A 26,000-nucleotide genomic window follows, 5' to 3' on the forward strand; every position below is an offset into this window, starting at 1 on the left:
CAGTCTAGACTTAACTGGTGAAATCATTTAAGACATTGAACAATATATGGTTAAATATTTATCATTTTAAAGGCATAATCTCACTGTATGTGCACCGGAGAGTGGTGGAAGTATTTAGGTCCTCTCTGTAAGTAAGATTAGCAATACTACAATATTAAATACATATACTGAAGTTACATCAAATAATATATGGAGAGTGAAAAATCCTATGCGTTGGATTATGTTATTGGATCATAATTATTGGTCAATTCGTGTGTACGTCACTTTGACTTTTATTGTATGTTAATAGTCTATATCTGCAAAACGATTTGCAACTAATAGACGCTTTAGACTTCTGCATTAAATTGACACAGAAGCTGCAGCGACAGCCCAGACCCTAGCGCCGTAGCTGACGTGCACCTCTCCAGAAATGTAACTACGTGCCGCGGCGACACAGACCGCAAGAGCTGTGATTGGTCCGCTTGGTAGTAGCGTGTTTCCGCTTTGGTATTTCCGGCTGCTTCTCCATCTCCGCAATTTTTCAATTGATTGTTTTGGGTCAGTACAGATGGAACACATGGAGGAAAGGTTAACTGAGGAAGTTCGGAGATGCAAACGTTTGTGTTATTGAAAGAGAAGCAGGATGTTGAAACAAAAATTAACCCGACTGGCAGAAAAGACACAGGGCGAGCCAGACTGACAAGTATAAATGGCTCGCACCGGCGTAGGCTACGTGCATAGGCTACAGCATCTAGGTCCCGCAGTACTCTAAAAGAGCCTTAAGGCTTTTAAGTGAAGTTGAAAGTATATTTGCCTTTAAGGTATAGCTGAGCACAAGCAGAAAGTAGCATAATGTGAAAATACCAAGTACAAAGACTGTAAATCTAAACCACAGGTGTCAAACATACGGCCCGCAGGCCAAAAGCGGCCCGCCAGAGGGTCTAGTCTGGCCCGCAGTATGAATTTGCAAAGTACGAAAATTACATGGAAGACTGCAATTTGTCAATGAAAATAACTGCTATTCCTAATTTGTCCACTGTTTTAGAAAGAGAAGTGGACAAGACACAACACTGAGACCCAGGACTACACAGCAGACAGCAATTTGCCCAAATGGCACTTATTTTTCTTAAGAAATTTCATTTTTTTTTAAAGGATAGTTTATTAAATGCAGACATTCTCCTAATTTACTTCTTCTTGGCACTAAAACAAATGGAAAAAGTCTGTAGTAAATGTTATATTAGAGAATGAGCAGCTTCAGGCCTTGCACAGGGAAGCTTTTGAAATAATTAGATGGAGTACATGAAGGAAAAGATCTCTGTCATTCAGCTCTCACTCAAACGTGATGTGACATATTCACTAATATTAGTATTATTCAGTTATTTATCAATCAAAACATTAAACATGGTTGTGTCACATGCTTGTGTAGTTCAGTTCTGTTCTATGGCGTCATGTGCTGGGACACTGATGTAAGTCCTAATGCGCTCCATTTAAAGGTAATGTAATACATTCATATGGAGTTCCTCTAAATCTGCTCACACTGTGAGTCATCTGCGGTCTAATCCTTATTGATGCACTCCGTAAGTACACTCTCACGTCACGGCGGCAATCACGGCCGACCGGCAGCAGTGAGCAATTACCGTCAGCTCCGTCGGATCGTGCAAGCACGTCCTCCCTGGTTCGTCCCTTTGGTTTACTTGCAGTCCGAGGCGCATTTCCTCAGACAGGAAACTCGCCGGTCACTTCCTCCTGTCTCGCTTCCACTAATGGGCCCATAAAAGTGCCCCTGGGTCAGAACACGGGAGGCATGCGAAGAATGTCGCTGCCCGTCTAATGAGCGAGACAATTTACTTCTCAAGCGCGGACGGGACGATCTGGTTGAGCTTCTCGAGAGGAGGAAAAGTGTTTTTATGAGGCACTCGGTTGCCTTTGATCAGCTGCAGCTTCCCTCATAACAAACACCAGTAGAGCCGTACGGGTTACGTGCTGACCCTGGGTTTAGATTAGTTTGGTTTGTTCCTCTCAGCACAAGATGTCAACATCTCGTGAGCCCCCATTCACATGATTTCTCCTTGTTATGTCACAAATTTCATTTATCAGTCCGACTCTTCTTCTAATTGAATCCATCTCAATTCCTCCTTCATAGCGGTCGACTGTTAGCTTAGAACGGCTCTGACGTTCACAGACACACACGGCGCATTGATTCGGCCTTACGTAAGCGCTGTTAATAAACGTTAAAAACTTATAAATTAAAACTGGAGGCCAGCCCAGAAACCCAATCAGCACGGTCGCCAGAGAACCTTAGGTGTGTTGGATGAGCATGTGAAAGAACCGGGGACGGACCTGCAGACGTACTCCATCGCTTGTTCTCATCTTATAAACAACATTTAAGTCTTCAGGACGGAACAGCATTTTTATCTTTTGACGTACTCTTCATCTTATCACGACTTCTTTATCATAACTTCCTCTAAAGCCCGATCCGTTCTATAACTTAGCATGCCGCCTATTATCTCTGTCTCATATCTGGGCCTTTTGTTATCTGTATTTTGACGACAGCGAGAACAAGGCTGCCATTTTTCTAACGTCCAGTCAAATAAGCCTAGATTATAGTCATTGAGCCTCCCCTCCGTCTAATTTACACGGGTTTTGATGCTGAATCTTTGGGTGTAGAGCAGCTGTGTTGTGGCGAACGACCTTAATGGGAGGTTTTGGTTATTATATAGATTGTAATTCTTTTTAAAAAAAAAAAAAAAGCTGTGGCCACTGACGGTTTTATGAGAAGCAAAACCAATAGGAGATGTGAACCAGCTGCTCGCGCTTGTTCCTTCGTTAGATCCCGTTCGTATAGAAAGGTTTTACCGTTCTCTTGACAAGAAAACAACAAGCAAAATAACCGGGTAAATAAACAGTGATTTCTTGCAAGGTTTAATTTAATTTCAGGATTAAGGAATTATAGCCAAAAAGGCAATCTTGATCCTAAGTGGATTATTTAGTTTGCTCTCATTTCCTGTATTTTGAGCCCACAGTTCACCGTGTGTATGATGAATGTAAATCAACTGCCTTATAACATTTATACGATTAATAACATCTTAATAAACCTCTGTTTGTTTTGTTTTTTGTTGTTTTTGTTTGCCCTCAGATGAGCACAATGCCAGGCCTGCCCACCCGACCCTGCTTCTACGACATCGATCTGGACCCAGTCACGGAGGAGATCACCGGGCTCTTCTGAGCACGCTCACGTCGGAACGCATTCTCACGGGGTATGCTCTCATTCACATCAATACAACATTTAAGTTATCTGAAGGAGCTGGTGTTGTATCATTGTGAATATTTTATTTAAGTTATGAGCCTCGATCGTCTCCCCGGAGTTCATTCATTCAGAGCCACTCTACTCTTACTCGTGCACACACTTAAAAACACGTTGCTTTTATTTATTTATTTATTTTTCTCCCAGGCTTCCTGCTCTGTTCTCATGGTTCCTCGGCTCCGTGCGTGCACCGTCCGACTCATCCACCACCCCCCCCTGCGCCTTTTTGACAGGAAATGATTTCATACTCTTCCCAGCAAAAACTCCAAACACTCCCTCAAGTCACAGTCGCAACAGATTACTGGAGCATTAGCTATATGCTGTATTTGCACATGCGTGTCATATGCCAAAGACAACTTCCGACAGCGATATCCTATACATATATATCACACATGCTGTGTGTGTGTGTCCCTTTGACCTCTCTGTACAGTGTTTTCAGTGTATGGAAGAGTTAGTTTAAGTCTGCTTGAGTTGTACTTTGTGTTTTCATAGTAGAAAATAATCTGCTCCTACGTCTTAATAACGGTGCTGCAGTTTTGTTTTTTTATGTCTTGGGCTTTTTAACCTAAGTGGGAACAGACTTCATATTTATTAACTAAGCTGCTGTTTTACGCACAAAAAAAGTCATCATGGTGCTCATTTAGCTTCCAGTGTTTCAAAGGTTCGATACATTCACTGAAAATCACGAGTCAAACATTAATTTCATCCATTTTAAGCTATTTTTTATATTTCACTGGACGACAGACATTCATGCTGCCTGTTTTTTATGTTTTTTACCCACTCATTTCATTCATTTTCCATGTTAAATATACTTATGTTCAACAAAGCTGGCCAGTTTGGCAGCTAATTTCACTTATAGCGCAGTTTAAGTTTTATTATAAATACAAACTGAACATTAGAATCAAAAGATCTGTTCTGGAAACATTTTGTTCTCTGTTACAAAACTTGTACGTTAAACGTTTTTCTCCTCAGAGACCAAACGTGCCTTTCAAATAAAACTTTTATTAACTCCGCAACTGTGCGTTTGCGTCTTCACACCCAGCATGCGACTTGTTTGGACACATGTGCAACCTCCTTATTGTCAGGAGAGGTGTCAAAACGAAAGAGGAAACCTTTCTTTTTGTCACTTCTTTCACACATCAAACCTTAAAAGCTGTCATACGCTCTTTCTTGTTTTCCACCAGCTTTGCTCCCACAGTGTTACGTCTCCGCGTTGGAAGCGTGCCTGCGAGAAGACAGTCGGGGCCCCCCGGCAGCGTCCCAGGGTGCAGCATCTGTCATTATGAGGGGTTTGGGTTTGCAACACGGAGCCGGCGTACATGTGTGCACATGTGTCATAGCTGGCATTCCTCGCCCGCCAAGTCTGTTATTCTCTGCGTTCACCAGGCAGGATCTGGCGCTTTAACTACAGTCAAAGCTGCAGGAATGCTGTCATTTATACAGTAGCGCTCCAACGGCATATTAAGAGTGTGTGTGTGAAACGCTCAACCCTCTTGTTTTGAGATGATGACAGATTTGAAGACGCGGCGTTGATGGGGAGGGGAGTTTCGTCAGTGCTTTGCAATGTGCTGGAAAGCCCCGGATTTGTCAGGTTAGGGTTGTTTATGTTACGTTTCTCACTTGACCTCTTGAGTTGTTTAAGCTCCCGTCTTTTAGCGCTCTTATTTAATATACTGGCTAATTTCAGTACCAAGGACAGGTCCCTCTGAATGTCAGTGGGAGGGTAACTGACTAGTTCCTGGAAAATTGTACCTGGGCATTTGATCACTTTGCACCACTAAAATAAAACATCTGGGATAGGCTCCAGCCCAGCCAGGACAAGCGTTTACAGAAGATGAATGAATGAACGAATGAAAATACAACATCCACTGAGTCCTCCATTAATACCTACAGTTTACTACTCACACAGCACCATTTACCAAACTGAATTCATTCATTCATTCATTTTCTGTAACCGCTTGTCCTGTGTAGGGTCGCAGGGGGTCTGGAGCCTATCCCAGCTGTCACCAGGCGAGAGGCGGGGTACATCCTGGACAGGTCTCCAGTCTATCGCAGAGCTAACACAGAGAGACAGACAACCATTCACACTCACATTCACACCTACGGCCAATCTAGAATCACCAATGAACCTAACCAGCATGTCTTTGGACGGTGGGAGGATAGTCAGAGGCATTTCGTTGAAAATGCCCAGACGGCATGGATGACTACATCGCTGGTACTCTACTACTTCTCCCCATAAACACTTGATTGGCCCGGCAGATTTTTGTCTGAGCATAATCATCTCCCAACAGAGAGGTTACTGATCAAATGTCCTCCTAGAATTTGTAAGCGGGGAAGTTAGTCTGGTTGCAGACGGTCGAATGACCCAGAATTAGTTTAAAACTAATTTTAACTTGAGTATGATGCATTATTCAGCGTCACTTTTAGTTTGTATACACTTCTTAGTTATTTTACATGTTGCTATGCAGATGGAAATTGTTACTGAAACAGAATATATCCAGTATTATAGACAGTTTTACCATAATGTTCCAGTAAATTCATATTCTGCCTTCAAAGAGTGTCCTGTTTACCACGCCCACAAATAAACCCAACGTCGACAGCCCCCTCTTTAGGTATTCCCATTATGATGAGTGGAAATTTTCAATAAGCTTGTATACACCACGTCCTTGTGTCATAACCACGAGCTTTGAAGACCAAATCTATTTATTTTAAAATGCCTCCCATCTTATTTTGGGATGCAGATCTTAATTTGCCGCTTGTGACCAGAGCTGCTTTCAAATGGAAATGGACGGTCATCTCCGCCAAGAACTGGAAAACGAGACAGACAAGTGTGAAAAAGTGTCTGTTTCATGTGCTGCTGCTCTAAATGTGTCTAAGAATGCATTGTGCGTTTAATGTGCCCTCACATCACCATTGTACTGAGTGGAGACCATGACCATATCCGGTAAGGCTTTCACTTTAATGAGACTTCACCCATCCCCCCCCCTCCTTTTCCTCTTCCAGGTGACGTCAGCTCTACCGCTGATAGAGAGACCGGCAGTGCTGAAGGTCATTCAGTAACAAATTTATCTGCATAGACTGTGGACGATTGTACTGAAGTCCCTGTTTTGGTTCATTCTGTCTAGCAGACATGTTATTTTTTTGTTTTTAATTTTAGAAACAACAGCCGGCATTGTTTCTAAATCATATTTGCAAAAATGTCTGATATAATTTTATTCCACAAAGATGAGAAATTGTTGTCATCCTTTTTCACATTAACTGTCCTCTGCTCTGCTGCTTCACTGGGGGATTGTGAATGACTTGGCAGACTACGCCAGAGTACGATCCGCTTTGCATTCAGAACATTGTACTTTATGCGTTGAGTTAGCGTCTTGCACACAAGTTAAAATGTTCATTTGAGTCTTTTTGTTTTGGATTTTCACAGATAATTCATAAACACGGCACGTAGCATATATTGTTTATTCATTCATTCATTCATTAATTCATTATGTGCTGCTAATCCTCTAGAGCACAGGTGTCAAACATAAGGTCCACCAGAGGGTCTAATCTGGCCCGCAGCATGAATTTGCAAAGTGCATAGAAGACAGTGCAGTTTTTTAATGAAAATACTTCTGTTCCTAATTTGTCCACTGTTATAGGAAGAGAAGTGGACAGAACACAACACTGAGACTCAGGACTAAACAGCAGACCGCAATGTGCCCAAATTGCACCTATTTTTCTTAAGAAATTTTGTTTTCTTCAAAGGATCATTTATTAAATGTAAACATTCTCCTAATTTACTTGTTCTTCCTTGCACTAAAACAAAAGTTGTCATTACTTGTGGGTTATTATGTTGTTAGGTTACTGGTCTGGCCCGCATGAGGCCCCCAAACTAAAATGACTTTGACACCCCTGCTCTAGAGCGTTGAAGTCCATTTATCAAGAGGAGGGGTACACCCTGGACGGGTCGCCAGTCTGTCACAGGTATAACACAGAAAGACGTCCCGTTCATACTCCCATGCACACCTACGGCCAATTTAATATCGCCAAGCACCATAACAAGCGTGTCTTTGGGAGGAAGTCCGAGCCTGAAGAAAACTAACGCAGGCATAGGGTTCAAACCCAGAACCTTCTTGCTGCTGTGAGTTATCAGTGTTAACCACTTCATCACCCATAAAGTATTTAACATACAGCAAATACGTCACAGTAGTTCGTCCCAGTCAACCAGAAAGTTGAGTTATCAAAGCATTAATGTCCTGACAGAGGCATGTACTTGTCGAGAAACTGGAAGCAGCTCAGTGACTTACCTTGCTCTGTGTTCTCCAGGGTCCATCCCTTAACAATGACTGTCTTGATTTTATGAATATGAAACACTGAGGATGTCCTTGATATTTATAAAATGCAACCAATGTTTCTGATTCACAACCTCCATATCCTACCTTAACTACCAGACAAAACAATGTCCTTATTAATAAACATTTATCTGGTACATCCTTTTAAAACATTATTCTTAAATTACCTGGCTCGTGAACGCTGTGATGGTAGTTGGTGAAGAAAGTTTAGATGATTTGATTGTCGAGGAACGCTGCCTCACAACGTGTTTAAGGTATGAATTCTTAGCAGTACAAACCTTTATAAGTACATGTCATTATATGCAATTTGTACGGTGGCCCTGAAGGTCAAAACACAACGACATTTCACAAAATACAACAACATTTTAGAAAACACAACATCATTTCAGATTACGGAAAGGGTAGGGACAACACTTCTTGTTTCTGATTGGACAGAACCCGCGCTCTGTGAATGGTCAGCTGCGCGTAAGTGTAGACACTGTGACGTGCTTTGAAAGCAGATAACGTGTACTGTCCACATTGTGGTAAAAGAGTATGAGTCGTTGCCAAATTTCTGCATGTCTTGCGGGAAGACAAGAGGCATAGTGGACGCACAATAAGGACGTAGTTGCCCCGTCTCCTCAGTCCTCACTCCTTCAGCCGTGCTTTCAGGGTTCCGATGTTAATGTCATTATGGGTTGAAAGCATATCGAGAATGACATTATATGTATGTCCACTTTCAAAATGTTCCTCTATTAATGCCATCTCGTCCTCCATTCTTTCTAACGTGGTTTAAAACTTGTGCACAGACACAGCGGAGTAGAAACAGGAAATGATGCTACTGTCCAATCAGAAACAAGAGGTGTTGTCCCTACCCTTGTGAATTACCGTTGTGTTTTGACCTTCAGGGCCACTGTAAATATGGAATGATTTTGTGATTGTTTATTATCAATGGTTCAAATTGTACAACACAAACGTAAATGATGGCGTCATCTGCATAAAAGTGCAGCTTCGTGCACATTGCTACCGTGCCTGTGACTCATTCATTCATTTTCAGTAACTGCTTGTCCTCTGGAGGGTTGTGGTGGTGGTGGTAATCAGTCCATCACCAGGCCTGTTCACGTTTTAAAAGGATGTTGTTTTAATACGCTGCAATGAAAACTACTTAACTTTTGAGATGAGTCAGAAGTCTCAACGCTTCTCAGAACGAGCTACCGTCTGTTGATGAAAAGTCACACTGAAAGCCAGATCTTTACAGATTTAGCACATAAAGGAAATCCACATCAAGTCAGTCCACCTCAATCAAAAGGTCAATGCACGAAGTCATGAGGTTAATATGAAGTTAAATCTGGTTTCCTATCAGTGTTTTATAATAGCATGAATATGTTGCTGCTTTAAGTCTGACTTGAGTGAACTTAACGACCTCTACTTCCATGTTGTCACTGCGCTCCTCGCCGTCACTTTTCCGCCACAGAAACCCTCTAGTTTTCATATTTCCTGAGCGTGTATACAAAGCCTTTGTTTGTTTTGTTGCACTTCGAGTGTTTGGGTTTTTGGTTTAGCGGCCGGGACCCTCCGTCGTCTAGGCCTGTGTGAACTTGGCTTTGGGCGCTCGGGCTGTAATTTGCGCGTTCTAAAATTCCACACAAAATTGCACGTGGCTCAACCTGCAATTAGCATGTAAACCCGAACATCGACTCCCCCCGTCGGGAGCCCGGAGCGCCTCTGCACCCACACACCACTTAACCTACGGATGGATGACAAAACTGCAGGAGAAAAAAAAAAACAAAGTGCATCTTTAGGAAGAAAGTTGCTGCATCGCTCCTGTAGAGTCGAATTAACGACAAACATGTTTGTCAGAGGCAGAAATTAGATCAGGGACGGTTAAATTGATTATAATTACATTTTTAGTTTTACATATATTAGTTTACTGGCTGTATTAGACGATGAGGGCTGCCAGGCAGGAGGAACTCATCCATGTGGCTAAATTAACAAGCTGTGTGTACGGCATTTAGAGGTCTAATGGCTGTGGGTTATGAGAGACGAATGTCTCTGAGACATGAAACAGCCTCGTGACATTAACACAAAAATGAACATGAAAATGAAATGGAAAAACGAGACCCGTGAGGATTTGCATGTCAAGGCAGATGTTTCCTGACAGTGTTAACGAAGAGAAAGATGAGAGAGAGAGGAAAAAAAAATCACCTCTGTACGCCAATCAGCCACAACATTAAAACCACTGACAGGGGAAGTAACCATCTTGTGACAATTCAGTGTTCTGCTGGGAAACTTGTGGACCTGGCATTCATTCATGTGGACGTTACTTAGACATGTAGCACCCACCTAGACCAGACCAGGCACCCCCATTTGATGGCAGCAGTCATTGCCATGGTATGGTCTTTTGAGTGTTTTCAGAAGTGACTATATTTGGTTTTCCTTGTGTTTCCTGTCTTTATTTTGTAAAGTTCTTCTTTGGTGTGTGTTGTCTCGTTTCCCTTTGATTGTTGGATTGGTTTCTCCTTGTGTGCTCCACCCTCATTAATTTCACCTGGGTCTGGTTAGCCCATGTGTGTTTAAACAGCCCTGGCTCATGTTGTCTGTGATGTTCCCATGTTGTTCTCTCTGTTCATTTCCACATGTTCCTGTGTATTTTGTCTGGTCTTCACCGGTTTCTTTTGGATTTGTGTGTTTGGATTATCCTGCCATCTCCGTAGCTCCCTAGTTCTGTGTCCTGCACTTTGGGTCCTACCTCACCAGAAGCCGTGACGGCCATCCCCAGCAGGATGCAGCCTGACACAGACACACACACAAAAATAGTTTAGGAACAACTCAAAAAGACATGAAGAACAGCACAAGGTGTTGACCTGGCCTCCAAATTCACTAGATCCCAAACTGATCAAGTATCTGTGGGATGATCCACAGAGGCCCCTCACTTCAACCCATAGGACCCAAAGGCCCCCACTAACAAGATTCTGTTGCGAGACACCACAGGACACCCTCAGAAGGTTCATGTCCATTCTCTGATGAGTCACAACTGTTTTGGAGACACAAGGGAGACATAGGAAGGTGGTCATAATGTTATGGATGATTGTTGTACATGAATCTATTACTTTCCTATGGCGTATAAATCGAGGTCAAGCCTATTTCCTATTAATCCACTCACCTACACAAACAATGTTGTGGAACCTACAATAAACTTCAAACTGTGAAATCATTTCACAGATCTGTGGCTTAGAATCACACAGTTCACTGCTCATTGTGCGTGAAGCACTTGAACATTTCCTCCAATAACAAAAACAGACAAAAGCACAAAGCCTCCATTTAGAACCGAGTGTCATACCATGGAAACGAGAGAAGCCGTAATTCGATTTTGCACAATTTGATTTCACCTAAAACGTCCCGGCGACAATCTCTTACTTCAAACTCGGAGCCTTTAGTTGGACATGTGACGATGCAACACTTTTTAATTCCTGTGAGTGTGTCTTCTTGGTGCCATGTTGTGTTGCCATGTTTGCAGAAGGTTTCTGGTGAAAGGACATAAGTAGGATGGACGAATTGATCCGAAAGGCTGGTAATGTTAGTGGCAGGGAGTTGGAGACGTTTGTTTCAGTGAGGGACAGGAGGACACTGGACAATCCATCACATCCACTACACCAGACAATACAACAGCTGTACAACAACTCACCTTTCTGTAACAGATAACTCCATGTTATTCATGTTAATGGTCACTATTGCACCTCACTATCATTCCTATGTACATAATATATATTTTTCCATCTCTATTTCTTGTACATTTCTTCATATGCTAATTCTGCACTTTTTGGTTTATACTATTTTTATGTTATTTCACTAGATTTTACTTATATTTGATTTAATCTTACTTTTACTTGTGGTTCTCAAGGGTGTTTTTAATGTACAGCTAAGTTACTGTGACCAAGCAATTTCCCTTGTGGATCAATAAAGTTTATCTAAGTCTAAGTAACTTGAAGGACTTGGAACAGATCTAATTCCTGCATCAGATGCACAAACAGCGCCACAAGCTTATTATTATTTCATCCACTAACTGTTCTCCTCCATTCTCTCTCTCTCTCTCTCCCCTTTCCCTCTCTTTCCATCAGCACCGTGTCTTGATGCTGCAAGGCGTGCCGCCGCGGCGCACCGGAGCCCCATGTGATACTGACGGGAGGTGTCGGAGGCGGGGGTGTCCTAAAAGAGTTCGCTGCTCCTCACACTTCATCACTCCAGATCCAGGCCACCCCGGGGCGGAGCTGCACTGTCAAGCTCGTACTTTCTTTCTGTTATTTTTTTTTTTTCTCTTCTCTGGACGCTGTGGATACTCGCTGCTTTAACGCAGACGCGCAATCTTGGTCACGTTCGGCGCGGAGGCTTAAATATTATCACCATTATTATTATTATTTTTATTATTAATAATTAAAGAGTCAACCTTTGTGATTGTTCGCCATGGGAGCAGAGAGCTCAGTGCAGCGGGGGGACGGGAAGAGCCAGGAGGATGCCTCAGCTTCAGCTTCAGCCTCCGCCGGGGAGCTGAGTGCGGAGGTGAAGTTGCTCCAGGAGGGAGGCAGCGTCCTCGACAGCAAGGTACAGCCGACACATTCATCCCTGTCACACTAAACCTTACTGCACGCCATCCTGCTTACTCTAAGTCTTTTTTTTTTTTATGTCAGTTTACCTGCGTGTTTGCAAACATACCTGTCGTCACCACCTCCCCCTCCCTTCCCTCCGAAATCTACTGCCTCATGTGCGCATCAGTAATGTGCTGCAGCGCTCCATGTGCGCCTGACGCCGTTTTTGCTGAGTAATGGGCTCGACTAGTCTGCAGTCCCGCAGTAATAAAACGCCAGCAGCTCCTCAGTCGGTTTCAAAGATTTACAGCCAGACGGGCCACCTGCGCCCAGAGTGTTACTCAGCAACGCTGTGCACAACCACCAGCCACATATTGTTTTTTCTTTGGACAGTTTTTGTACCGGGGACAGCTCTGCAGGGAGCAGTGATGGATTACTGAATCAGACTGTGGCACGGTGATAATAACAGGCTCCAGCTCATTGCACTCATTCAGTCCTATGTTATGTTGTTGTACACCCATCTATCATAATTAATCAGAAAAAAAATCATTCATTCATTCATCTTCTGTACCTGCTTCTCCTGTGAAGGGTTGTGTCCTGTGGGGGGGCTGGAGACTGTCTCAGCTGACATGGGGCGGGAGGTGGGGTACACCCTCTACAGCAGGGCCCAGAAAAACAACACAAGTCACAAATATTACAGCAGTTTTTTGGTGTAAAATGAACAAATTTCCTTTAGTTTCACTAAAAAACAGGCAGGTGCAAAACTTCTTGAGCACATGAAACACATCTTACACACGTGAAAGTGGTTAATTATTCTTTATCAGGTGGATTATCATGATTTTTTTTTTTTGTGTGGCATCCTCTGCAGATGCTCCTGAGAGATTTAATTATCTTTTAATATGCTGATAATTGTCTTGATTACTTGGTTGATTGTTTTGTCTTTAAAGGTCAGAAAGGAATTTCAAAAACAGCAAAAAAAAAAACATCAAATGCTCTCACAGATCAGAAATCATTTGGCTTTTTACCTCAAATGAAAGAAAAGATCACATGAATGAAATTAGTTGCTGATTAATGCTCTGGCCATTGATCAGCTAACGGTTTCAGCCGTTCTTCAAAGCCAAATCAAATCGAGCATCTGGATCTCTTTGGATAAGCTCTTAATGAGTCGTGGACACAGAAGAAGGCTTTATTTTAAGGGAAACAAAGACAACCTAGTCTGTAACATTCAGGTTTCAGACAGATGGCGAGGATTGTTTTTGTGCCAGAGAAAACCAGAAATAGATTTGAATTATCCTTATTTATTTATTTACATTTTAATTTAAACGTTCGCACATTGTTCTTATTTATAAAAGTGTCTCTTTTCATATCCTTAGCTATGCGGCTTGCTGAGCTCCAGCTGCCATCATCTGAGGTATCTTGCCGACTCGGCGCTGTCACCTTGGTGTAAATTGCTCAGCGTTGTGTGAATGAATATTTAGAAAGTGCCCACTAATGACTATGTATGTTTCGCCACCTGCTCTATTTATGCCTCATGTGACCTCTTGGATTTATTGACTTTTTTATTGGCGGGGGGTCAACGGGCCTTCTCCTCTCCTGAAAGGTCACCGCGAGAGGTCACGTGGCACTGAGGGTTGACAGAAACAGAAAGCACAAGGGCCCTAATCAAGATTTTAATCAAGGCTACATTTGTTCATTCTTGTTTAATTCTCAAGAATGCCTGTTGTTTGCTCATGTCTTTGCGTGCTGGCGTGTTTGTGCAGTTGTTTTCCAGGGAATCAATAACATCTGTGTCGCATTTGTGCAGTTTTTTTTGTTGTTGTTAATCCCCTAGCTCGTATCGCAGGTATCATGGCGGTGGCGGTGTTATCGCTCGAATTTCGCAAGCGACATTGGAATGCGTGATATCAAACATTTCAAAGCTGCTATAGTGTGACTGAAGTGCGTCTATTGTGCTCTCTGATTCCAGCTGTGACAGGTGATACCGTTTGCGAGTTCAGACCCAAGCTGCCGCCACTGAGGGACATGTCTCCACATGTAGCTGTTTTTTACAATGACGGCACCGCGCGCCAAAATCCACTCGAGTACAACGTGTTTCACGGCCGATATTTTCACGTCAACAGATTTTCCCACCTTGCGACATGTGAAACATGAACATGTGGTGACTCACTGGGTTCACAAGCATTTTCTTAATAATTTCACAACACAGCTGATGAAAATGCTGATATTCCCAATGGCCTCGTCTTTAAAATATGCCTTAGCATTTCCTACATGGAGTTAGCTAGCTAGTTAGCTTGGGAATATCAACACCTTCCTCAGATGTGCTATAAAACTACAATGCCAGAATGACCATATTTTTTCTGGCATAAAATATGGTCATTCACTCACCCATATAACTTTTGTGTAATTCATATTCCTTCGGGAGATAATTAGATCACCGTATATCCATGTAGTGGGAGTGACTGGGGCACCGAAACTGCTATGGTTCGTCCACAACCTCAGAATGGGAAAAATATTCTGCCATGTTGCAAAAAAACTCGCAGTAGCAAATTACGGGTAATCTAGGTAGGTCAGTCTACAGAGAGCTAACTCTGGACTCAATGGGGAATAGCTCTAGCGTATCATAACAAAATATTGGTGAAATGAACGAGCAGATAATGTGTTATTTAGAGGCTGCGTTTCGGTGCCCCATTCACTCCCACTATATAGATATACGCTGATCTAAATATCTCCCGAAGGGCTACAAATGACACAAAAGTTATATGGGTGAGTAAACAACCGTATTTTATGCCAGAAATAGGGTCTAGGTTGTAAAAAACAGTAGTTCCCCTTTAAGGCAGCATCTACCTACACCATTTGTAAAGATGTCAGCCAGCACGTGAACTTGGACCTCCGGAAATAAATCTACATATACAGTGTTGTGAATACCAAAAAGAGGAGGCCGTTCATATGGACTTTTCCCCTGAACATGGTAAACAAATGAACCAAAATGCACAAAAACAAGACTACTTATAAGTGGATTACAGCCATTATTAATGCACCTGTGCTTTCCCCGTTTGCAGAAATATAAAAAACCCTTAGATGGTCCAGTTTAGACATCGCAGGCTTTGGCATCATCTTGATCTGTCGTGAGTCTTTAAAGTTAACGATCAGATCAACACGACTGATGGATTTATGCAAATGTGGTGGCAAGATGTTCCGTCTAAAAAACCTCATTCCATATAAAGGAACTCACTATCGTTGCATTTGAGTTCTGTTTAGGCAAAAATCTGATGCCAAATCTGTTAAATGATCCCAAAATCAAGCCTTAAGCTAGCGATTATCTTCGTTATTCGCCAATCAGTTGATTGTTTGTAATGACTTGATCAATCATTTGGTCGAAAAACAGCCAGAAAATGGTCAAATGGGTCACCACTTCTTCCTCTCTACGGTGACGTAGTCTAAAACTTAACAATATTCTTAACAGTTTACAGTCACATGAATTATAAAACATAATGTATGAAGATTAATCAATCATCAAGATAGTAGACGATTGAGTTTTGAAGTTTTTCAGCCGCAGGTCTCTCTGAATGTTCGCTGCATTCGGACGGCTGCTGCTTTTTAATTTTGTTGTCAAGTGCTGAGGAGAACCGCGACCTTGGTTTTGGCACCAATTGTTTCATTCTTGACCCATGTCCGAGAAGGAAAACTGCAGAATGAACTGCTCCGTGTTTTCTCTGTAAGTGATACACATCCATCTCAAGCTGTTTACTCAGAAGAAACCGTTTAAAGTAGATCCATAATGATTACATGATGTATGTAAGTACGTTTGTGCCTCACGGCGTGTTCTCTCGGGGCGGGGGAGGAGGGGGGAGGGATGGTGACAGTGCGGGCTCGGTTGAGGCGGTTTGAGCCTCCTCACTTGATACACAGTCGATAAATATCCTCCTCACTCCGCAGAGGAATTTTAGAAATGTCTCTCTCTCCGCTGCCGCCGCGACCCGCCCTCCTCGTGCCTCTCTGTCTCCCCGGCCTCACAAGTGTTTTCAAAATAGTCGCATATACGGTCGTAGTACAAGCTTTTCGAGACATTTCGCTGTCTGCGCTGCTAGCTACCTGCTAGCTAGCTGCTGTTTTCCATGTGACCTTAATGCACAAAATCAAAACAAGAAGATAAACCGTGCAATATCCTGTGTTAATGCTAAATCTACTAAATCTCTGTGCAAGGACGGGTGTTATGAGTAAGTGTAGGTTTGCACACGCTCAACATGGTGTTTCAAACTAATTCTTGTTGGTCAGAGTCGCCTTCAAACACGCGGTGTCAAAGAAGTCGTGGCTGTGACAGCATTTCTTTAAAGCGGATGACCGAACATGGCGTGTCATCTAAAAATGGTACAGGATAACTTGTATGTTTAACCCCTAAAACATTTAAGATACTGTATGGAGGCAGAGGTGTGTAGCAGGCTCTGAGTGTATAATGTAAAATAATGAAATAACAAGGATTCATTATGGCGCAAACACCGGCTTTAAGTGTTTATGGTGTTTATATTTCATTTAAGCTGATGAAGCTACGGTGTAGAGTGGCCAATGTGGTCAATGTGCAGACAAAATAGTTTGAAGAGCAGGTACAACAGACTGCAGGTACAGTTGACCAAACACTCTCTGTCTGTTAATCGCCATTTGTTTATTTTGATATTGGCAATTTGAGTTTGATTGTGTTTCAAGTGAAATGCTGAAACGAAGGCTGTTGGACTTGCTTGATCATCTTGAAGGTAAAGGATAAGATAAGCCTTTAATTTAATAGTTTGGTACCGGAAGCTTCCTTGTTTCCGTTTGTGGTCCATTAGTAGTTCGAGTGTTATTGATCTGTCACGTTTGGCTGGGCTTTGGTTGCATGCAGGTAGACAGTCCTTGTGCATACTGGATGACCTGCACGACTGGGAGCCTGTTCAGATGTAGCAGGAAATGTGCATATTGCATGTTTACCATGGTGTTAAACACTATAAAGATAAAAAAATAAAATAAAAAAGCATGAGAAGTGCTACTTCCTGATTAGGTTGCACGCTTCCAGACCGACAATCAGCAAAAACGTGTTTCCTGCTGCTGTTAACTTGTTGATTGCAATCTTACTGGTGCAACGTTTGCAGAAAATAATCAACATATGTAATATAATAACAGCCAGAGTGGACGAATCCTTTTTCCTTTTCATCGCACCTCAGTTAAATTGCAGCTTTCTGTAGGTACGGTTAGTGTTGTGACACTAAATCCTCAGAGCCTTTGCCCACACTGGCTCGCAGGCGAACAATAGCAAACACACCACAAATAGCCACTCGGACATGAGACCTGAATCACATGTCGGGTCCCCCGCCCATCACAATAGCGGCGGCAGGTGACTCCAATGATCCAGCCTCATGTTATGTAATGTAATGTGTGTTGATTAAGGCTCGTGCGTTCCTGTATAATGAGCTGCGGCAGATCAGACGGCTCTGATTATCCTGTTTAGCAGAAGGAGAGAGGGAGAGAGAGAGAGAGAGAGGAGGGGGGAGGCAGGAAGGGTCGGACAGAAGATCCATTGAGGATGGGCCGGGATGGGGCTCCTGTGTGCACCGTCAGGAGAAGGGGTGGTGCAATGTTTTGGGTGGGCAAGGGGGAAGAGGGGACTAGTGTAAAGCTAGGGAGAGAAAGAGAGAGTTATAGAGAGGCCCTCCAGCTTGACACAAAGGCAGATGAATCAGCCGATTGTTTCCTCCGTCGTCCGTCCTGCCTGATTTTAAAAGGACGCTGGCGACAGAGGTGGAGTGAAAGTGGGCTCAGGTTAAAATAAAAAAAGAAGAAGAAGAAGAGGAAACTCTGCGGCATAGAGTGTTTGTTAGTGTGAGTAGTGAAAGTGGAGTTATGGGACTTACTGTATTTACAGTCACAGGAGAAAATAGGGATGTTTTTTTCAATCCAAAAGCGACTTTCACTCAAAAAGTGGTTTTCATTTGCCTTTTCTGCATATTAACCAAGAAAAAAAACATGCAAATGTAATATCTTATTATGTTTTATGCCTATTAACTTCTTTACATCACTGACTATTAAGTAAAGCAAACTAGAGAGCAGTTTTGAAGCTCAAAGTGAGCGTCTCATGGCCGCTGCCATATTGACAAGTAGCTAACTCCTGCTCTGTCAAAATGGACAAAGAGGTGGATCAGGACACCTAGGAAGAAAGCTGTCAACCTCGGAGGGCTGCTACCTGTCGCCATAAGCAGCCAAGCCCTTGATTATTCATTATTTAAAGCCTTGATATAATTTAAACCGGAGACATTCCTTCTCGTTTAAAACATTTATTCATGTTTTAAGGTGGAATTTGTGAGATAACGTACGTGTTAAAACAGAAAATACCTGCTCAAATATCCGTTCATGTTGTTAAATCTGCTTGTAATGTTGCACACTCACATGTATGAGTTTCTTATCTTATCTAAAGTTTGTCACAAAATTCGCAGAATTGTTCTTGAACATCAAACTGATTCGTCAGAATGATCTTTCCATTGTATTTTTGTGTCTAAAGAGGAAAATCTAATTTTCAGTCAAGTGTTTTTTCTTTCTTTCTTGTTTTCGGAGAAACAGGAAGTGGCTTTCTGATAATTAGTCTGTCCCTCAGCCAGCCTATCCTATCTCCCATCTCTCAGATTCACTGCCAGCTCCATTACAGTAGAAACAGACGTGTGTGTTTTTTGGGGGGGATGTGAAAATCCAGACCTCATTTGTCCGTCCCCCCTTCCTCCTCCTCCTCCTCCTCCTCCTCCTCCTCTTCGGCCTTCGCTCTCTATTAGTTTGCTCTAATAATGAAACCACAGGACAATAGCAAATACCAACATGGCATCAACATCATCAACATGTTACATCATGACGCTTCCTTTTTCTACTCTGCTTGTTTTTTGTTTTTTCTTACGTTGTCTGTTCCCAGCTCGTTTTCCTCAACCTAATCATCTATGCAATTGTTTACATTGCGTTTGTTTCATCTTCAATCTCATTAAGCATCGACAATTGTGTATGTGTGTAGTAATAAGGAGGAAGTCAGGAGGAGGAGGGGGTGGGTGGATAGGTCAGCAAAACATCAAACTTGTTCAAAGGACACACCGAAGGGCTTTTTCGTTTTACTTCTTCATCTCGTCTAAAAATTCAAAACCGCAAATATTTTCATGATAACATTCCTTCATTCATTCATTTTCTGTAACCGCTTGTTCCTGTTAAGGGTCGCGGGGGTCTGCTGGAGCCTATCCCAGCTGTCATCGGGCAAGAGGCGGGGATACACCCTGGACAGGTCTCCAGTCTATCTCAGGGCTAACACAGAGAGACAGACGACCATTCACACTCACATGTACACCTACGGCCACTTTAGAATCACCAATCAACCTAATGAGCATGTCTTTGGACGGTGGGAGGAAGCAGGAGTACCCGGAGAGAACCCACTCAGACACAGGGAGAACATGCAAACTCCACACAGAAAGGCCCAGTTGGCCAATGGATTCGAACCCGGGACCTTCTCGCTGTGAGACATCAGTGCTAACCACCTAATGGCAGCTCTTTTAGTTTCTACTACTATGACTACTGCCACCTGCTGCTTTGGGGGTGTTATCTCCTTTCACGCAGACACAGAACGTACAGTTTGCATCAGCTAGTCATCTGCTGTATCCCTGGCAGATGTGTGTTCAAGTGCACCTCTCTTTGGTCCAGACACAGGAGATGTGAGGCCTGCATTTGTTTGTTGCCTTTAATCAAATATTGCTATGCCAGTGGCACACCATAAAGGGTCAGATATTGATTGGCAGTAGGTTTTCAGAAGGTAGATACAGATAACCAACAAGGTTCTTTTGGGGGGTTGGAAGATTTTAATACATATTTTGGTTCCTTTAGAGATTTCAAGCCAAAACTGTGATGTGCGATGTGTTACGCCCATTTGCTTCTCCACTGGCACTGGTGCAAGTGTCTTTGGCTTGTGCTTAATCACCTTAACACACCTTTTTGTGTGACCTTTTTGGTGGCTACCGTTGTGATGTTACTAGCTGGGTGAAGGCAGTAACTTTGTGTGGTGTGGCACCACATTTGTTGTGGGTGTGGCTTTCCAGTTTGTCGGTAGGTCACTTGGCTTCATTGACTTTGTAATTTGTGTGTGTGTGTGACCATTAGGCTGTGGTGAGGACAGTTCACTGTGTTGCGATAACTTGTTTTGTATCTGGTGTCAGTGTTGTGTCACGTGTAAAGGCATCAATTTTTGCACATCTTGGAAGACGGGGCATGATCGCAGAGGGGTTTTGTTCATTTTCAGGCCTCCTGGAGGATCCCTTTTGAGGGTGGGGGTGTTACGCCCCTCTGCTCCTCCACTGGCTGGGCAAGTGTCTTTGGCTTGTGCTTAATCACCTTAACCAGCCACACCTGAGAAGACCGAATGAAGGGCCTTGGTGAAGAAGCCTAGCAGGATCACTTTTCAGCTGACCTGTCGTCTTTTTAAATAAATAAACCTTTATTTTTCTAACTCCGTCATGTGTCTCCACTTTATGTTGATGATAATTGCAAATTCACTCAAAATGACAGCCTGACTTAAAATCACAGACCCTTAGCGTAATGTTAAAAGGATGCAGAGATGTAAATAAAGAGATGCTGAGGAGATAGAGGAAAAAGGAAAGTACTGACATGTTCGTTTCCACGTTATAAGGAGTATAGTAAGAGTACGTATTCGTCCTTGTCAGCAGGGCTGCTGTTGAGGTGTTAGGATGGGGTTTCCTCACTGAGAAGCGTTGTCTTGCGGTGATGATCTGTTATTGAATATCCCAGACGTACCGAGCTGCCAGGCTTGTCTTGTAACTGTCCCACTGGGGCTGTTACAGGTGACCTTCCCCCATCAATCATTACGATCGTGCAGCTCTTCCACATCACCGTCTTCTTCTCTTAGGAGCGTTGTCACCGTTGTTTCATCAGAGTTTTTGTTTCCTCCTGCGAATTCAAAGAGTCGACGGACCGAAGAATCAAAATACAAACAAATCATCACTTTTTCCACATTACAGAATTTCGAATAAACAAGCATACATGACCGCGTCTATAATTAGACTGAGATCATGCCCTGCAATCAGATTAAAGTATAATTATCCTGTTGTTTCCTAGTTGGTTTATTCGGGGAGTTTACTCATCGGACATGTCTCTTGTGTATTTTCATCTCTCTCAGCTCCACGATTCGTCCTTTTATCTCTCACCTGTCAGCTCCGGCTCTGTGCTCTGCGCAAACCGAGCGTAGAAATACACAAGGTTGCTCCATTTTGTTTTTGGCGTCCGTGCATCTGCTGAAACAAAATGGCCCTCTCGACAGAGGGTGTGGGAGTAACCTCTATGTACGGCGTCTGTCCTGTTGACTGAATGACAGGTTATAATGAAATTACACAGACAGGAACAGGTCCAGCTGCGTAACCGCTAACCTCTGACTGAAGCGTGCGTTGCTTTCTAGTGTATTCTGTTAAAATCAAGACTTATTTATTACAGGATGATCTTGTAGGACGTAATCCATAAGTGAGATATTAGATTTTCTGGCTGTTTTGCGAGGACGCGTCACAGGAAAATGTAAAACTGGAGGTGATTTAAGAATTTTCTTTAGTTTTTCTAGTCTTAGTCGTCAACGAATGGGCCTTATTCTTTACCTCAGGGTTTTCAGGTATTTGATTTAGTGCTCAGAAGCAAACCCATGCTATTCATAGTCTTCCTCATCCCCCCCCACCCTCTCTCTTTTTTTGCACTTGTTCACCTCTCCCGCTGCCTCTCCCTCTCTGTTGCTCTTTTTTTGCACATCCATTTTTCATCAGCTCTGGTCCTGATGCAGCACTAACCGCTTCACAGAGCGCAGGAGGGAGATGTGGTGTGTGTGTGTGTGTGTGTTTTGTGTAAGAGTGTGTCTCTAGTTCTGGTGGTGGGAGTGGGAGCATTTCAAGGACAAACAGTGACTCATGTCTTTGGGGCAGCTGCTTTTTAGGCAGTGCAGCCACTCTAGTCTTTACTGTATTAACTCACCACTCATATATCACGATACCCATCTAATTACAACATTGAAAAGGTACTTAAATGCACCAGAAAGCTACTTATACTTTATATTTATATATGCTAGTTAACTACATCCCCTTCATGGAGGAAAAGAGAGACATACTAGGTCTCCCTAGTTCCTCCAAAACAGTTGTGACTCATCAGAGAATGGACATGGGCCTTATGAGGGTGTCCTGTGGTGTCTGGCAACAGGATGTTGTTAGTGGAGGGACTTTGACGGGAGGGGCCTGTGTGGATCATCCCACAGATGTTTGATCAGTTTGGGATCTAGTGAATTTGGAGGCCAGGTCAACACCTTGTGCTGTTCTGCATGTTTTTTGTTCCTAAAGCGTTTTTGTTTGTGTGTCTGTGTCAGGCATCAAGGAGTGTCATTGCTATGGGGTGGGGGTGTCTGGTCTGGTCTAGGTGGGTGCTACATGTCTAAGTAACATCCACATGAATGAATGCCAGGTCCAAAAGTTTCCCAGCAGAACATTGAATTGTCACAAGATGGTCACTTCAGTGGTTTTAATATTGTGGCTGATCGGTGTACACTGATGGCGACGTACTGCTTATTTAAATGGCAAGTAAAGACATCAAAGCATGAGAAAGAACATTTTTCAGTACAACAGCCAAACCCATGATGATTATATGTCTGTTATTAAATTTTTAATTTGCTGTAAGGGAATCTGACATTTGCCAAACTGCTTAAATCAGGTTATATCCTTATTTGTATAGGTCTCGTGTTGTTCAGGTAAAGCAGTATAGTGATGTCACAAATTAAAGCTGGGAGATACCCAGCTGTTTTCGCCTCCAACCACATACTGTATATACTGTTGTATTTGGACTCTTAAGTGGTGTCTTATGACCCCCACTGCTGTTTCAGGATAATTAGAAACATACAGCACAGGGAATCAGCTGGTCACTGCTCACTCATTTGAGGCGAATGGAAGTGTTGTTTTAAACCGAAAACAACTGCCCTCTGCTTTATTGACATGTGGGCTGAAATATATCCTGGGTGAATGAAAGCAATGAGCGGAGGAGAACAACACTGGTTTGTATTCTTGCAGGAAAACAAGTGGCTTTTCAAAGCTGATTCCTCTCACATGTCTCTTTTTACCCGGCGACATGTGAGAAAGGCTTGTTTTAAAGAAGACATGACTAAGGTTTCCTCAAGTCGGACATATGGGTGAAGGCATGCGATTAGCTTTAAAGCTAATCGCATGCCTCCTGGATCAACATGATTTTATATGGGCCCGTCATGGGAAAGAGGTTTATTCACGATTACAAATCCACATACACTTCTACTCCGTCTTCACAGGTGCATTTTAGTTTCTTTTAGCTCAGTGTTTTGGATTTTCTGGCCTTTTCTGGCAGCGATGTGGCGAAAAATTGGGCAGGTACCAAGTTAGGTCACTGTGCCGATAGCTAGCTTGATGGAGTGGCTATGTTTTTTTTTTCTATTTATTTATTTATTTACCTGGAGTATATATTAGCAACCAACTCACGGCTACCAAATGATGGACAACAAAACCAAATCGCTTTCGACGTGGACTGGGCTTTAAACGCCAATATAATCACTTTAGACAAACTCAGTGGCTCACTCAATTTAGAGTCTAATAAAACTAACATGTCTGTAAAGACTCTCTGTCTCAGATCATAGGATACTTGATGAGGTTGGACTTGCTGTAGATTGTTAAAGATGCTCTGCTTCTTCAGACTTATCACTTCTAAGGAGGTGGTGCAGACAAAAAAAACACCTTGTTTGGTATTTCCTGGATTCAGTAACACTTCTGTAGGTGATAACGTTGTGTTTTCTGCTTATTCCGCCGCCTCAGAGCGCCAAAGAAAATGTATTAATCCAGTATTTATTTATATTATTTTATTTATATCAGTTACCATAAAACGGTTTGCAGGTCCACTCCATTCAGGTGGACATTGTTTATGCTTCCCATGATCTTTGTATTTTAATAAACAGATTATTGTATATGTTGTATGTCTTTCTATGACATGTGTTTTCTCTATGCAATTATTAATTTAATTCAAAAACATTTGGATTAAAGCTATTTTAATCCAACATTCTTTAACACAGACTTCAAGTTTGTTACTTATTTGATTTGTTTAAATACAGCAAAAACATATATTTTAGTCATCACAGTAAAATATTAAAGGGGAACTACTGTTTTTTACAACCTGGACCTTATTTCTGGCATAAAATACGATCGTTTACTCACCCATATAACTTTTGTGTAATTTGTATTCCTTCGGGAGATATTTAGACCTGCGTATATCCATATAGTGGGAGTGACTGGGGCACCGAAACGCAGCCTCTAAATAGACATTATCTAACATTAACATTATCTGGCGCGAAACTCGTTAATTACTGCTAGTTTTTTTGCAACATGACTGAATATTTTTCCAATTCTGAGGTTGTTGACGAACCATAGCAGAAGCAAATTACAGGTAAACAAGCTGACCGCTGCGGGTGCGCGCGCCACTCAGAGACAACATCATCCAGGTCAGAAGACAGGGTCTGTAGATTGACCTCCAGACCCCGGATGATGATAACAGCTAACTCCAGACTATTTCCTATCATAAAATACGGTCGTTTACTCACCCATATAACTTTTGTGTAATTCGTATTCCTTCGGGACATATTTAGATCTGCGTATATCCATGTAGTGGGAGTGACTGGGGCACCGAAACGCAGCCTCTAAATAACGCATCATCTGCCGCTATTCCCTGTTGAGTCCAGAGTTAACAGCTAACTCCAGACTCAACAGGGAATAGCACTAGCGTACAACAACAAAATTAGTGAATTGAACAAGTTTCGCCGCAGATAATGCGTTATTTAGAGGCTGCGTTTCGGTGCCCCAGTCACTCCCACTACATGGATATACGCAGATCTAAATATCTCCCGAAGGAATACAAATTACACAAAAGTTGTATGGGTGAGTAAACGACCGTATTTTATGCCAGAAATAAGGTCCAGGTTGTAAAAAACAGTAGTTCCCCTTTAACTCCAAACTGTATTTCATTATGTATCGATAAACTTTTACCTGTGGAGTTTGGAGGTAATTTAGTTTACCTCTTGCTGGTAGAGATGGAAGAGATGGCTCCATGTTTAGCCAAAGATCACGTCTTGTTTTAGTGACCCTGAATGTTGTTTCTGTGCCAAACCTTGGATCAAACATATAGACATTAATAAAGCAATAATCTAGAAGTAATTTGAGGCCTCGAGCCATAAAAAACAAAGTCTGGTTTAAGTGTCTTCCTAATTAAAACCATGTTTAGGGTGTCTGTGTGCCAGACACAAAACTCCCCTCCTCTTCCTCCTCCTCCTCCTCCTCCCTCCTCCTCATCTTCTATATGACGCTGGAGCTCAAATGCTTATCGCGGCTCAGAGATATTTAGAGATCCATGACAGGAGGGTCAGCAAAGAGGCTGGGTTTGTTATTTCAACCCAGTTGGAGAGGCAGGCCCCCGGGGTCGTACGCTGGCCAGTGCGGCCTGATTGTGATCGTGTCCTGGGGGGTCTCTCCTGCGCTCAGGCTGTTGTTGTTGTTTGGCTCAGTTTGCTGTTCAAGTGTAGCGGCCGCACAGATGAAGTTGTGGGTGGTGATGAAAACAGACAAATTGTGGAGGTATGGGAGACTCGGGGGTTAAAGGGTTAGTGACGCTCTGATGTAGGTAGAGTGAGGAGGAGGAGGAGGACAACCTGGCTTCATCTGTTGTCCTAAAATGACAGCTAACAGGTGTGTCTGTCTCCGCAGCTCTAGGGTCATGCAGTCCTTTGGCGTG

The 26,000-nt window shown here is 42.7% G+C and overlaps 2 protein-coding genes across 2 annotated transcripts in view; both read left to right on the top strand.

Annotated features, from left to right (window-relative positions):
- Positions 1 to 4,290, top strand: part of mthfd1l (methylenetetrahydrofolate dehydrogenase (NADP+ dependent) 1 like) — a 33,813-nt gene extending 29,523 nt beyond the window's left edge. The window contains exons 27-28 of the mRNA XM_084560520.1: positions 3,116 to 3,236; positions 3,431 to 4,290. Of these exons, the coding sequence (XP_084416646.1) occupies positions 3,116 to 3,205 (90 nt within the window). The 3' untranslated portion in view covers positions 3,206 to 3,236; positions 3,431 to 4,290. The remainder of the gene's footprint in view (positions 1 to 3,115; positions 3,237 to 3,430) is intronic.
- Positions 4,291 to 11,844: 7,554 nt separating this feature from the next.
- Positions 11,845 to 26,000, top strand: part of akap12b (A kinase (PRKA) anchor protein 12b) — a 44,503-nt gene continuing 30,347 nt past the window's right edge. Inside the window, exon 1 of the mRNA XM_084560076.1 lies at positions 11,845 to 12,192. Coding sequence (XP_084416202.1) covers positions 12,055 to 12,192 — 138 coding nt within the window. The 5' untranslated portion in view covers positions 11,845 to 12,054. The remainder of the gene's footprint in view (positions 12,193 to 26,000) is intronic.

This window comes from Chelon labrosus (genome assembly GCF_963514085.1).
Source record: "Chelon labrosus genome assembly, chromosome: 14".
In the NCBI taxonomy this organism is placed as follows: Eukaryota; Metazoa; Chordata; class Actinopteri; order Mugiliformes; family Mugilidae; genus Chelon; species Chelon labrosus.